The sequence below is a fragment of the Callospermophilus lateralis genome, chromosome 15 (assembly GCF_048772815.1).
Source record: "Callospermophilus lateralis isolate mCalLat2 chromosome 15, mCalLat2.hap1, whole genome shotgun sequence".
Classification (NCBI taxonomy): Eukaryota; Metazoa; Chordata; class Mammalia; order Rodentia; family Sciuridae; genus Callospermophilus; species Callospermophilus lateralis.
This window is the reverse complement of record NC_135319.1, coordinates 54491920-54506269: the sequence shown is the minus strand read 5'-3', so window position 1 is coordinate 54506269 and position 14350 is coordinate 54491920. Positions and strand designations below refer to the sequence as shown.

The 14350-nt window shown below is 45.5% G+C and overlaps 1 protein-coding gene across 1 annotated transcript; it reads left to right on the top strand.

The window, feature by feature from the left end:
- Positions 1 to 1639: 1639 nt before the first annotated feature.
- On the top strand, positions 1640 to 10914 carry Lrit1 (leucine rich repeat, Ig-like and transmembrane domains 1). Its single transcript, XM_076835152.1, has 4 exons — positions 1640 to 1761; positions 5363 to 5829; positions 8304 to 8609; positions 9938 to 10914. Exons 1-4 carry the CDS (start codon positions 1640 to 1642, stop codon positions 10912 to 10914), a joined length of 1872 nt encoding a protein of 623 aa, XP_076691267.1.
- Positions 10915 to 14350: the final 3436 nt, after the last annotated feature.

Below are 14350 nucleotides of genomic sequence, written 5' to 3'. Positions count from 1 at the left end.
CATGAATGAGATACTATTATCTTTTCCATTTCAGATGAGGGAACTGAAGCCAATAGCAGTTAGTTAATAATCAGCCAGGGGTCATGCTGTGATTTGAGGATGAAACTGGAACAAAAGCCCGATCTCCTGCTCATGTAGCTCAGGGACCTTTCATTGATATCATCTGATTTCCTTTGGCCACACAACTCATCTTGTTCTGAGAATGTCCATTTCCTAGACTTTTCCTTTCATGAGTCCCCACTGATGTCTGAGCCTTATCACCCCTCAAGGCTGAGCTCAAGGTCACATCCTCTAGAGTCTTCCCTGCTCTGTCTAGACTTCTTGCTGGTTAACCCTTATGTCCCTCTTCTTTCTATATCTGCAAGATCTCAAGTAACTTCATGAGAGAAAATAAAGAAGCATGAGTCTGGGGATAATGGATAGAGTTCTGCCAGAAGGAAGGCATCCCAGACGCAAAGAGGGAAGGACAGAGAAGAAACAATAGGCGGGGCTGGTCTTTTGGTCTGGGGAGGACCCAGGTAGGGCAGGCTGACCAAAGAGCAGAAAAAAAAAAACAAAAAACAAAAACAAAAAAACCCCTCATGTTTGGAGTCAAACATGAGGAATGAACGAATGGGTCACCAATGTGTTTACTACTTGGAATCACCCATGGCTTGGTCCCCATTAGCATCTTAAATAGATTTGTTAAGATGAAGTTAGGGGAAGGGAAAACAGATAAAATAGAATGTGCATTCTCCAAAAACTCTGTGAGATGCTGTTCTGGGCCCCTCCTGAGAGTATGGTGCTTTGAGTAGAGGAGAGAGATCTTTCCTCTTATCTCTTGCCTTTGGCATTGGTGGTAATGTCCAGAAGAGCCCAGCTAAGATGACAATGTTCTGAGCATCCATTGGGCTCTCATGGGAAGCAGCTTGCCCAACAGTCTGCCATAGTTCCTGAGGCCATGGAAGACATCTGAGGTCTTCCTAAAATATCGGTCTTTCTAGTCCTTCTTGAACAGGTGCCAGAAAAACTTAATATTCACTACTTGTGAGAGAACTTTTGTAACCCAGGAATTTTTGTTACCTGGGAAACTTGGATTATTGAATTTGGGTAGATTAACTTGACTCACTTTTGTCAGATGTGAACACAGAAGCCAAGAGAGATGATGTATCTCACCCAAAGTCATGGCCTTTAAATGGAAGAGCTAGGATTTGAACCTGGAGAGCCTTGTCCCTGAGCTCCAGCTCTTTCTAATGCCTCATCACCTCCAGGGAGGCCAGAGTTCTCTGTCCATCTTCCCTGAGCTCATGTACCTCGGGGAGGTCTGTGTTACCCACAGCCTGGTTGCATAGGGAACTTTACAGGTGACCACCCTCGTAGTTGCTTGCTTCTGGCAGCTGCTCACCTGCCTTGCCTTGCTGTGCCCCCACCTGTCTGGGTCTAGGGCCGGTGCTATAGAAAGGATTCTCCTCCCCCACCCTCAGGTCTGAGCGATTCAGGAAGCAGTAAGCTGCTGAGCGCTCTGGCTGGGGCCCCCTCCCTAATCCCCAGACTGTCTGTGTTTATCCGATGGCCTGGGGTTGGGAGGAGAGGATGAGCAAGTGGGAAGCTGCTGGGCTGACTGGCCCCTGGCCGGCTCCTCAGAGAGGAGCCAGGAGTCATGTGGGTGGCAGTGGGCATGCTCTGGATCCTGGCCCTTGGGGGGTCCCACCAGGCCCGGGGCTCTTGTCCCTCTCAGTGCAGCTGCGGCCTCCACATCCTGGGTGATGGCAGCAAGGCCAGGTACGGCACCAGGGGTATGGGATGGTGGCTAGCCCTCATAACTTTACTAGTTAGACTGGGTGGGGAGGGGTTGGATACCAGCAGCTCTCCCCTTGCTTGACAGTCCCACACATCCCCACCTGAGGCCCCTGGATAATCAGAGTATGCAGGATGCAGGGTTTTCAAATCATGACTGGGTGAGACCCCCATGTCCCTGGCCCTGAAACCCAGGAGTCCTATGGGGGTGGTCTGCAATGTATTTTCTTCCAGTAAGTAGGGGGTTTGCTCTGTCCAGCAGGTACTCAGTATGCTTACAAGTGGGGGGTGCAGTGGGGCCAAGTGTGCTGGTTCCAGAAACTCCCTCCTGAGCCTTCCTTTAGGCTCCTGGTGGAGCCTAAAGGAGCTCTTTAAAGGCCCAGGAAGTTTCCTCCTTACCTCTTTCTTTTCCTCTTTCTATCTGTATCTCCAAGCCCCATCTTTCCAAGCCGCTTCTATTCTTATGCCTAATCTCCCTGGAATAACCAGTCACATCCAAGTGCTTCTTGTCACTCCACCCATGAAGGGACCACCTGCCTCCTCATGCTCTTCCCACTTGGGGTCGTCTCCTCTGGCAGCCCCTAAGAGATCAGGCTTGACCCCTTTCTATGGAGACTCAGAAGTCTTATAAGTGTCCATTCCATTGCAAGCTTGCTCCCTCTATCCTCAGCCTCCTCCTTGACTTTCCCCATCCTCCCTCTGGTCCCTTAGAACACCCACATTCTCTCCGTCTCCTTTCCATGGCGCCTTCCCAAGTCTACTCTGGTTTGTGGACCCCTTGCTTTTCCTCTAGAGCTCTTTTTTTAAATTTTTTTTTTAGTTGCAGATGGGCACAATATCCTTATTTATTTACTTATTTGTTTTATGTGGTGCTGAGGATCAAACCCGGGGTCTCACACCTGCGAGGCAAGTGCACTAACGCTGAGCTTCAGCCCCGGACCTGAGCTCATTTTTGTCTTCTCTCCAGCAGTCTTTATACCATCTTTTCTCCAATTTCCTCGGCTTATCCATTAATGACCTGTGCATTTTCTAACTTAAGGATTTCAGCTTCTGGCTTATGGCCTTTGTGATCAACTTTCCAACCTTATGGAATTCCATCCTCCTTTTCCCCCTTGTCTTAGATGGGCACTAGGGAGCCACTGGTGGTGATCAGAGAACAATGTTACTACAGTTATCCTTTCAGGCCATGGGCATCATGTTGCCTGGGGTTGAGGGGTGGCAGAGAATGGAGAGGCACCCCCCACCAAAAGGACATCCTGTATGATCTGAGGAATAGGAAAATTTCCACTTTCTGCATAAGTGTCTGATGCTATAACTCACATGGAAGGTAAGCTTCCTTTCACTAAAGAAGACTTAGACCTGAGCAGGCTGGGAAATAGCCCATGGCCAAGGACAGTGTGATCAGAGTGACAAGAAGCCTCCTTTACCACTCACAGGGAGCCCAGGCCTCAAAGTCCCAGAGCTTCAGTGATGGGATTGGTCCCAGAACCCAGGACTTCTGATTCTATTTCCAGAACTATTCTTGTCTGGGATGCTGCCATGGGTATGAACAGGATGAGAACTACAGACAACAGAGTTAGACTTTGGATGGAAACTAAAATTACAAGAGCAATTTCTAGGGGTCATAATGTCAACCAGTGGTCATGTTCTCCTGAAGCCAGAGCTCTTACAGTTGATTCTACCTGCCTGACAGTAGTAGGATTGATGTGTGCCCATGCATTTATATGGAATGTCTTATGAGAGGAATGAGGCCATAAAGGGCTGCAGAGGCCCCCCCCCCACCCCGAGATCCTCAATGCCCAGAGGCACAGATTGTGCACTTAGATCAAGGCTCCTTCAGTCCCATAGATGCCTTCTTCAGACCCACCTCTACCAGGGTCTCTTAGAGAGCCCTCCCCTGGCAATATGTCCTGATCCACACTCTTGAATTGTGAGCAAAGTGTATGTCCCTGCAGATATGGGGGTTTCTAGGATGCCCCATCTGGTCACCTGGACAGATGTGTCTCATGCTTTTTGTGCCCAGGTTGTCCCATCAAAAGTTGTGCTGTTGGCTTGTGTTGGGCTCTTACTGGGGTCTTTACGGCCTCCTTTCACCATTTTCTCCCCCATTCAGGATATGTTTTCCTATCCATCCCTTTCCTCTCACTTACATCCAGACCTTCCTCCTTGCTATTACCTCAACCTGTATTATTACCTGAAAATATTATGGCCTTCAATGCTCTCTTAAATAGACTATAAGCTGCAGAGGACAGGGACTTTGACTTTGATTCTCTTCTGAATGGCCCATCACTTAGTAGGGGTTCCAATCTTTCTTTGAGGAATAGAGTGGGTGGAAATATCCATGCCTTCTGTGATGCCATTTACAAGAGAAAACAAGCCAAGTTGGGCCATTTTTTAGTATCATGTGTATATTAAGATGATAGACACTTAGGAAGGCCTGATTTAGGCAATGCATGATGACAATCATTAAAAGAGAATAACTTCTTTTAGCAAAGCAAAATATGATACCTTTCTCATAGTGCTAGCAGAGCAGCGCTTGGGATGAAACTGGCACTGTACAAGGACTGGGTCCCTGATGTCCAGCCTCCACATTTTACTCTCTTTTTGAGAATCGCTCCCTTTTCATCTTACCTTATGTGAGTGTGCTACTCTTATTGATGGCATAAAACACAATCCCTGAATTGTAGGTTACTTGAGGTCAGAGATTGCTTCCTGTTCTCTCTTTATCTTCAGCTTTAGATTCAATCTAAGAAGGCCTAGGAAGTCACTGTTGGCGCAGGAGTATTGAAAGTTGTAAGACTGCCCTGCTCTACCTGCAGTGCTCAGATGCAGATACAGTAATCAATATCATGAGTACAGGGTGATAGGCAGCATGCTGAATTTGTGTGTTATCTCACTTAAACACTGTAACTGCACTATGAGGTAGACTTTACTATGGGGAAACTGAGTTGGGGGGGAAAGGGGTTATTTGATGTACTTAAGGATACACAGCCAGCAAGCAAAGAGCTCAAATGTGAATCCAATGGTGGGGCTGACACATCCCAGCTCTCAGACTAAATTTTGATCATTTCAAGGCTCCTGAAGCACTTCCAGTTTTTGATGCCGATGGCATTTTTTTTTTTTTTAATATGTAAGCCCACACCAAAAAGCCAAAACAGTTATAAAAATTGAGGTCTAACTTAACAGATAAACACATTTAACATATATATATATATATATATATATATATATATATATATATATATATATATGCAATGATCACAGGATTTATTAATGCTGTTCTTTCTTAGTGCAAGGTGGGTGCTGTGGGCTATAACAGGACATAGTTAAGTGTGAAGTCTTTCAGGCCAGTGAAGACCAAATGGCTCTCCTGGGACCCTTATGAAAGGCTCTGCTCTCCAAACAAGAGCACCTCAAAGGGAAAATGTGAGGCTGCTTGTTCTAGGGTCCCTTCTCCAGAGCCTGACCTAGTTTGGACCCTGAAATTGGTGCCCTGTGTTAACAAGCAGATCCGGAGGCTAAGGGAAGGGAGTTATCCCTGAATTGACAGGACCCTTGCTCAAATATCCCCCACTTTTGTGACCAGGGCCGTGGTGTGCAGTGATCCCGACATGACCCTGCCCCCAGCGTCTATTCCTCCGGACACTTGCAGACTGCGCGTGGAGAGGACTGCCATACGCAGAGTTCCTGGAGAGGCCTTCAGGGCACTGGGCCGCCTGGAGCAGCTGTGGTTGCCCTACAACGCCCTCGCGGAGCTCAGTGTCCTCATGCTGCGGGGACTGCGACGCCTGCGCGAACTGCGGCTGCCAGGGAACCGCCTGGCCGCCTTCCCCTGGGCCGCGCTCAGGGACGCCCCCCAGCTGCGGCTGTTGGACTTGCAGGCCAACCGCCTCTCGGTCTTGCCGCCGGAGGCCGCGCGCTTCCTGGGAAATCTGACCTTCCTGGACCTCTCTAGCAATCAGCTGATGAGGCTCCCGCAGGAGCTGCTGCTCACCTGGGCTCAACTGAAGTCTGGGCCCTTTCTTCCTGGTCACCACGCCAGGCTTGTCCTAGGTAAGAGATGGCACCACCCTGCTGAGCCTGGGGGTCTTGGGCAAGATACCAGACTTCTGTGAATCTGGATTCTCTGTCTGAAAATATAAATCTTATCTACCTTCTACGTGCAAGTGAAGATGGATTAAGATATACAAGAGTCCCAGGCTTAGGTGCTCAAGCTCCAGGCTAGACTACAGCAGTTCAAATTCCATTGTTATAAATAAGGAAACCTAGATGTATGGAATCTCCCAGTTCATATACCCAGCTTGTGGCCTCCTGAGACTTAGTTTCCCAGCGCAAGGGGCTAGGTTGAATGGGTTGACACAATATACTGGCTGGTTCCTCAGTATGCTCTATTCCTTCCCTTTCCTGTCTAAGGCACCTGCCTGATTCCCAGGAGAAGAGGTATGGCATAACTGGAAAATCGATTTGGATTATCTAACTCATATGTGAACATATGTAAATACTGAAAACATTACAGAAAAGGCTAGAGACTCATTTGTCCCTGCTTCTTGTTCTGATCTCCTTTGCCTTTCCCAGATAGCTGCTATTATCATGTTTATTTGTTTATTTGCAAGTTCCTTTTTACAATTCATTTGCATGTGCATACAAATATATACAAACATGCCCAAATAAAAGTTATGTGAGTGCTTTATAATAGTTTTTATTATATATACTAATGAATACTATTTTTTTCATCCAACAATCTCTCTTGGAGATCTTTTGGTATTATTACAAATGGAATAAATTTATTTTTGAAAGCTACTGCATATATTCTATAATATAGGGTTTTTTTTGGAGGAGGGGTACCGGGGATTGAACTCAGGGGCACTCAACCACTGAGCCACATCCCCAGCCCTATCTTGTATTTTATGTAGAGACAGGGTCTCACTGAGTTGCTTAGAGCCTCACTGTTGCTGAAGTTGGCTTTGAACTGCTGGGATTATAGGCATGTGCCACCGTGCCAGATTGTAATATAATTTTGCTATAGTTTATGTGGCCATTTCCCATTCAGTGGACCTTTAGATTGTTTCCATATTTTGTTAACACCTACTATGCCACTGAGAATGTTCTGGGCAGTGCATTCTGATATGTGTGTACAGCTGTTTCTGAGGATAGGTGCTCAGAATTAGAATTCCTAGGTCATGCAGTGTGCCCATTAAACATTTTGGAGTCAATCTGATAACTTGTGAAGTGGCCAGTACTGTTCTCACTCCTCACCAGTAGTGCTTGAAACCACCCATTCACATGGTCATTTAGCAAATATATTTGAGTTCTTTCCAATTCTAGATGCGGGGATATAGCAGTGAATCACAGAGACAGAAAATGTAATCCTTCATGGAATTAACAATTAAAATGGCCAAAAAATTAAACTTTTGCCAATCTGATAGATGAAAGTTTCACTGTTGTTTAACTTTGTCTTTTATATTAATTCCTTGGGACCCTTTTGTAACAGGCGAAAACCAGATTAACTCATTATGAGAGCTAGGACAGTGATGAACCTTGAATTACTAGTGTATCACAACACATTTAAGCAGTGACACAAGGCAGCAGCCACTGTGGGAGGGAGAGGGGGAGGGGGGGAGAAAAAAGTGACATCTTCAGCTAGTGCTCATAGGGACCTGAAAGTCATGGACGTGCAATCAGGTCTGAATGTACCTTCCCCAACCCTTTGACATTTTCCTTTCCAAATATATAAACTGTGGGGATGCAATTGTATGATATATTAGAATTATTAAACTCACTATCAAATCTAATATCAATCTTTGGGGGGAGTGAAAACGATATTATATTAAATGCCTTCATCTTGTATTTCAGAAATGCAGGCATATAAAAAGAAATTGTGCCTTAGAATTGAAGATACATGGTACCCCTTTGTGACCAAGTGGGTGCAAAGACTTGCTTTCAATTCTTTCAAAATGTTCAACAAGGAGTAAAGAGGAATGGGGGCATCTCAGAGGGTTTGATTTTCAGCCTTCTTACCCGACGTTTTACTTCTTCTGAGCCTACCTCAAAGAGACCCATTGTTCAGAGCAGCCATTCTTATTGCTGGGTTGATGCTGAAAGTCCACTCACACTGAAAAGACTAGGGTCAAAGGTCAGGAGTCAGTGAGTAGTTTTAGGAATGATTTGAGAATACTGTAATTATTGAAAAATTTCTTCCTTGCAAGTGACTTGAAAAGATTAGTGTAATAGCAATAGTTGGCAATTTTGTCAGTGTGCTGTATGGCCTACCTAGTGCTTGATGATATATCTTTATTTATGTTTATACCAACCTTAAAGGGAAATAATGCTATCATTTAAGATGAAAAACCAGGTGTATACAGCTAGCAAGGTATACAGGTATACAGCTAGCAAGGCTAAGAGCTAGAAGTCAGTTCTGTTGACTCTGACCTGAGGACCTGCTTCATCCTCTCTGAAGGAAAAGGGAGCTGGGCCTGGGCACCTGAGTATCTAGGGCTCACCTCTTGCCTTCTCTCTCACTGCTACAGGGCTGCAGGACAACCCTTGGGTTTGTGACTGCCAACTCTATGACCTGGTCCATCTCCTGGATGGTTGGATCCCAAACTTGGTCTTCATCGAGGCCAAACTGAGGTGTGACACCCCACGTAATCTGGCTGGAGTGGCCTTTAGCCAGCTGGAGTTGAGGAAGTGCCAGGGCCCAGAGCTCCGTCCAGGGGTGACCAGCATCAAGTCCCCTTTGGGAAGTGCAGTATTGCTGCGTTGTGGAGCCACTGGGGTCCCTGGACCTGAGATGAGCTGGAGGAGAGCCAACGGGCACCCACTCAATGGCACAGGTATGTGAGCTGTGGGGATTTTGTGCTGAGCACCTGAACTGGGGTGAGGGGATCAACATCCCAAACAGGGAGTGGGCAGGGTCAGGGGAAAGTAATCTAAGCTAGGTTGGGCCCCCATATCTCCAATGGAGTTAGATAAGATCTTCCCAGAAGCAGTATGGGGACAATGGATTTAATGATGACAACAGCTCTTGAAATGTCCTGTTATATATCCTACCAGCTACTGTTATAGAGACTTAAAGATTTTATTGGGAGGAATAAAAGGCTGGATTTTTGGTAGAACTTAGTGTATTAAATACTTATAGTAAGTTTTACAGTTGAAATATTCAGCCAGGAATAATGATATGGATCGCTATCTATTGAGCTCCTCATGTGAGGTTATCACTGTGCTAAGTAAATTATGCCCATAATGTTGTTGAATTTTAAAGAGCAACTGATATCCTTATTTTGCATATAAGTGCATGCAGGCTCTGAGAAGCTAAATGCTTGGCCTACATCACACAGCCCTATAAGAAGGAGCTGGGATTCCAGTATAGTCAAGGTGACTTCACAGTGTATACTATTTTGGCTAGGCTGTATAAGCAGAAATGACTCATCTTTGTCATGGTGGTAGCAGGGATGGGGGTCAATGGTGGGAGTCACAGCCATCCGCAGAACAGAGAGGGGATTAAGGAGAAATGACTTCTTAGCAGCTAATCAGAAAATCTTGCAGCCCTCCCCCAGCTTTCTTCTGTGTCTCCCTCAACTAGATTGGTAAGCATTGCTCTAGATGAGTGGGTTTGAATTAAACTTACACACAAAATGGTACAACGGTTTCCACAATGTAAAACAGAAAGGTGAAGATGATCCAACTGAAGCAGCCATGGGGGTGAACAGGGTGGCAGGGCACTTCCAGTTGGCTCTCTGCCTCACGATTACTCCCTGACTGCCACCCTGCAACGTACTTGCCTACATACTTACATCACCTCTGCGAAAACTTCACAGAGCATCTCAGATTTGAACATCTCAGGTTTAGAAGGCAGTTTATTCTTAGGCTCTGCTTCAACCTGGAGTTCTAGGGACTCACCCAAATTTGAGCCTAGGTAAATCCTGATCTTGGTTCATCTCAGCCAAGGTTATATGGCTACAAGGCAAGGAACTGGGCCTTGAGTGACCCAGTGAGCTGGCCTTTGAATAACTTGAAAGTTGAATGCCTGCCAGCAATTTCTCAGGATGACAGGATATTTAGTACAGCATGTGTAGCCCAGGGGCTGTGAACTTGGCTCTGGGAGGAAGTTAGGGGCAGATGGGCCCATTCATTTTCTCAAATGCGCTTCTTCTTCCCCCAGTGCACCAGGAAGTCTCCGGCGATGGTGTAAGCTGGACTCTGTTGGACTTGCCTGCAGTGTCTAGCCTGGACTCTGGAGACTACATCTGCCAGGCCAAGAACTTCCTGGGAGCCTCTGAGACTCTTATCTCCCTTATTGTCACAGAGCCCCAGACATCCACAGAGCACACTGGGATCCCAGGGGCGCTAAGGGCAAGGACAGGGGAAGGGGTGGAAGCTGCTGCTTACAACAACAAGCTGGTGGCCCGGCATGTCTCGCATATCCCTGAACCTGCTGTCCTGGCCATTGGGACCTCTATGCCCAGCCTGAAGGAGAAGTTGGCCCTCCAGCACTTCCAGATGGGTGCCCCAGGAGAGCTCTGGGAAGGGCAGGTTGAGCCCCAGGAGGCACGGATGGTGAAGTCTCTCAAAGTGGTGGGGGACAGTTACCACAGAGTGTCCTTGGTATGGAAGGCCCCCCAGGCTGGGAACACAACTGCCTTCAGTGTCCTTTACACCGTCTTTGGGCAGCATGATATGCATAGATTGATCGTGCCGCCGGGGAAGACCAGTGTTACCATTGACGGACTGGCACCCAAGACCAAGTACGTGGCATGTGTCTGTGTGCGGGGCCTGGTGCCCCGGAAGGAGCAATGCCTCATCTTCTCCACTGACCAGATGGTGGACGCCGAGGGCACCCAGCGGCTCATCAACGTGGTGGTGATCAGCGTGGCTGCCATCATCGCCCTGCCGCCCACGCTGCTGGTCTGCTGTGGTGCTCTTCGTAGGCGTTGCCGCAAGTACCGCACCCGGGGCACCACCGAGGCCACGGGGGCCTACGTCAACCTGGAGAGGCTGGGCCACAGCGACGATGGCTCCGAAGAGCTCTCTCGGCACAGCCTTAGTGAGGCCGACAGGCTCCTTTCCGCCCGGTCCAGCCTAGACTCTCAGGCTTTGGGGACCAGCGGGGGCAGAAGGATGAACGAGTACTTCTGCTGAGGGCAGCTCCCCCTCTCACACCTGCCTATCTGCTTTCCCTCTTCAACTCTTACACACTCACTCTGAAGCCTGACTGCATGCCCAGTCACTCTTACAGCTTGGGTACCTGCTCACTCATACATTTATGTCAACAAGAGCCATGGCAGTTAATTCTTATTAAGTATTTACTGTGTGCCAGGAAGTGTTCTAAATACTCTGTATGAATTAACTCACTTAAATGTTCTAACAACCATTTATACCAGGCCCTACCCTCCTCTCCATTTTCCTGGAGAAGAAATAGGGAAGTTAAGTATTTTGTCTGTATCCACCAATTTGGGGTATATATAACAAATAAAACAAAAACAGTGGTGTATGGTAAAAAACACTTATTTTCATATTCATGGTCTGTATATTGATGGGCATTCTGCTCTGTGTCCCTGATTTGGGGCCTGGACTGGAGAGTAATAGTGGCTACCTGGGACAGGCTATTCCCATGGTAAGGTCAGATGACATCAGAGGAATGAGCAAAGTCATGTGATACCTCTTAAGTTCTTAGTTCAGGATTGGCACACTGCCGCTTATGCCCATATTCTATCTGCCAAAGAAGTCTCATGGCCAAACCCAACTTTAACAGGGTAAGTAAGGACACTTCTCCCACAGAGGTGATAGTGGAGCAGGAAATATTTGCTGAACAGAGATTTAATTTTCTATATTGCCCACGATTACACGACCAGGCTGTGGAAGCTCTGGAATTGGACACAGCATTTTATCTCCATTGGCAACAATCCCTATTAATCTTCTATTCCATATTTTGGTTACATTTATACTAACTCATAGGTACTCACACATACAGTCAGCTGTATGGCTAATGTACACACACACACACACACACACACACACACATCACTCATCCACACTGTGCTCTAGGCAAAAATTCAGTGAATTCTAACATTTATTCCCTGGGTGTCATTTTTGCCTAGAGACAATCATTTGATTTTCAACAGATTGTAGAAGTTTGGATGATGCCTAAGAGACCACTGCTTATTTGGTCTCAGCATGTCAGGATGGAGAGATCAAAGAGACCCTCTGTGTCAGAGGGCATTTCACACCCAATACTGTCTGGCACTCAGCACTTGCCCCCATGTCACAACACTTGTGATTCTTACTAAATCTTACTGGGGCTTCTCAAAGTGTCTGGGAGCTTTCCTTCCTTCCTGGTCCTTCGGCAAGCTATTCTAGAGATTTTGTTTGGTTTTTGCCTGAAGGTGGGAAACCACTCAGATACTGACTCTGTGTATAGGACAATGTGAGTATGTCCAGGGGAAGGCTTAATTTGTTCCCTGTCTACAGAGTTGGGCTCTAGTGAGGGGAGCATCCATGGTGCCTGTAATCAAGTCTTTGGGGGAACAATTGTGGAAATTTGTGAACAGTAAATGGTCCAAGGAAGAGACCCCACATAATGTGAACACTCACTAGATAAAAATCAGAGTAATACAATGATTCATTCCTAAAGTCATTTTCCTCTCATATTTACATTATCACACATTTCCCTCAGTTTTCTTGCATTAGATGCTCACAACAACCAACAATGGTGGTTGAATTCTTTGATTTTACAGATGAAAAACCCGAGAATTAAAGAGATAAGGGACTTATATAAGGGGTGATAGATTCTTTTTTTGGACTCCAGGTCTTTGAAAACCTCTTGACCAAGCTGAGGTTCTTTATTCAGTACTGATCTGGAATGTAGTGCACAGCAGTTTCACTATGAAAAAGGAATCTTTATGGAACCACTGAAACCTGGGATCTGAACCATGAGAACAACTAGGCATATAAGCATGGAGTTTCCATTCTTGGGTATTTTTCTGCCATCATTTGCAGTGTGTTTTATTATAACTTGTGAGCTATAGACATTGGTATGAGAAATTATTTGATTGGGCAATGTCCACATTGAGGTCGGCAAGGCTTTTCTGTTAAGTGAACCAGATAGTAAATATTATAGGCTGTGTTACTCAGCCCTGCTGACGGAATGCAAAAGCAGTTACAGACAATAAGTTGGTTAGTGGGCATTGGTGTGTTCCAATAAAAGTTTATTTATAAAAACAAGTGTCAAACTTGATTTGGTCCACAGGCCGTTGTTTGCCAACCCCTCATCTAGATTTTTATTTGTAGTTCTGCTGTGTCTTTGGAAACTCAAGACTCATTCTGACTGCTTGATACATGAGCATGACAGACACCCCACAAATTAAAATAAAAGTGCAACAGATGAGGAAGCACCAGGTGAAATGATTAAGATATTGCCTTTAAGTGTCTGTATAAATCAATTAATATTGAACAATTATTGGCCTAAAGACAACTAATATCTACCCAGTTTTATTGGAAGAAAAAAATAAGAAACTGAAAGCAAGATTTGTTCATATACCTAATTAAGAGAGGGAAGGTTTGGATTTTCCAGTGATTAATTAATGCCAGTCTTCATGGTCTGCATGGTCATGGTCTCCAAGACGGTTAGCCTCCCAGTGCTCAGCTGTCAGCCTTCATTTATATGTTCTGTCTTTTCTCATTTGCTCTTGTAGGAAAGAATCATTCTTAATTGTGCTCATGAATGTTTAAGTCACTCAAAAAGGAAAACAACAAATTCCCATGGTAAAAAAAATAAATGGTGTCTGGTTTATATATTAATCTTTTAGTATATGAGTCTGGTTACTATGAGTCAATCCCTGAAAACTGAATGACCTCTGAGTGTCTTGTCTGCTAATGTTGAAGACCAGTCTGAACTATAGTGGTCCGTCAGCATGCTGTCCCTGGAAGACGAGTTCAGAGATTGGTTGGAATCATGGCATCTCCGTCATGTCTTTTCCTGACTATAACATGGCTATATTCCTCTTGATTAGGCAGAAGGTGTGTCAAGTGTGACTTACCTGCAGTTGCCTAAGTTGTAGGACACAAAAATCCAGAAATTGTGTTTTGGAAATTAGTTATGTGCTATCAAAACTAGGTGAGGTGGCTCACACCTGTTATCTCAGAGACTTAGTAGGCTGGGGCAGGAAGATAGCAAGTTCAAAGCCAACCTCAGCAACTTAGCAAGTCTCTAAACAACTTAGTGAGACCTTGTCTCAAAATAAAAAAATAAATAAAGGGCTGGGATTGTGGTTCAGTGGTTAGGAGCCTCTGAGTTCAATCTCTAGTACAGAAACAAAAACCAAAACAATAACAGCAAAAAAACTAAGCTATCAATTAAGGGACTCAGTGAGCAATCCTTTCAAAGGATTAGAGCTAGAAATTTTGATCTTTAACCATGGTATAATCTGGTAAAGACAAACATTGATTTAAAAGTGCTCAAGCACATTTTATTTAGTTGTAAGTAGGTTGTAGGCAGGATAGGTTAGGTATATACTGTGGGTAATAATTCCTCCATCTCGGTGTCTTTACACATCATAATTCATTTTTGCTCTTACAG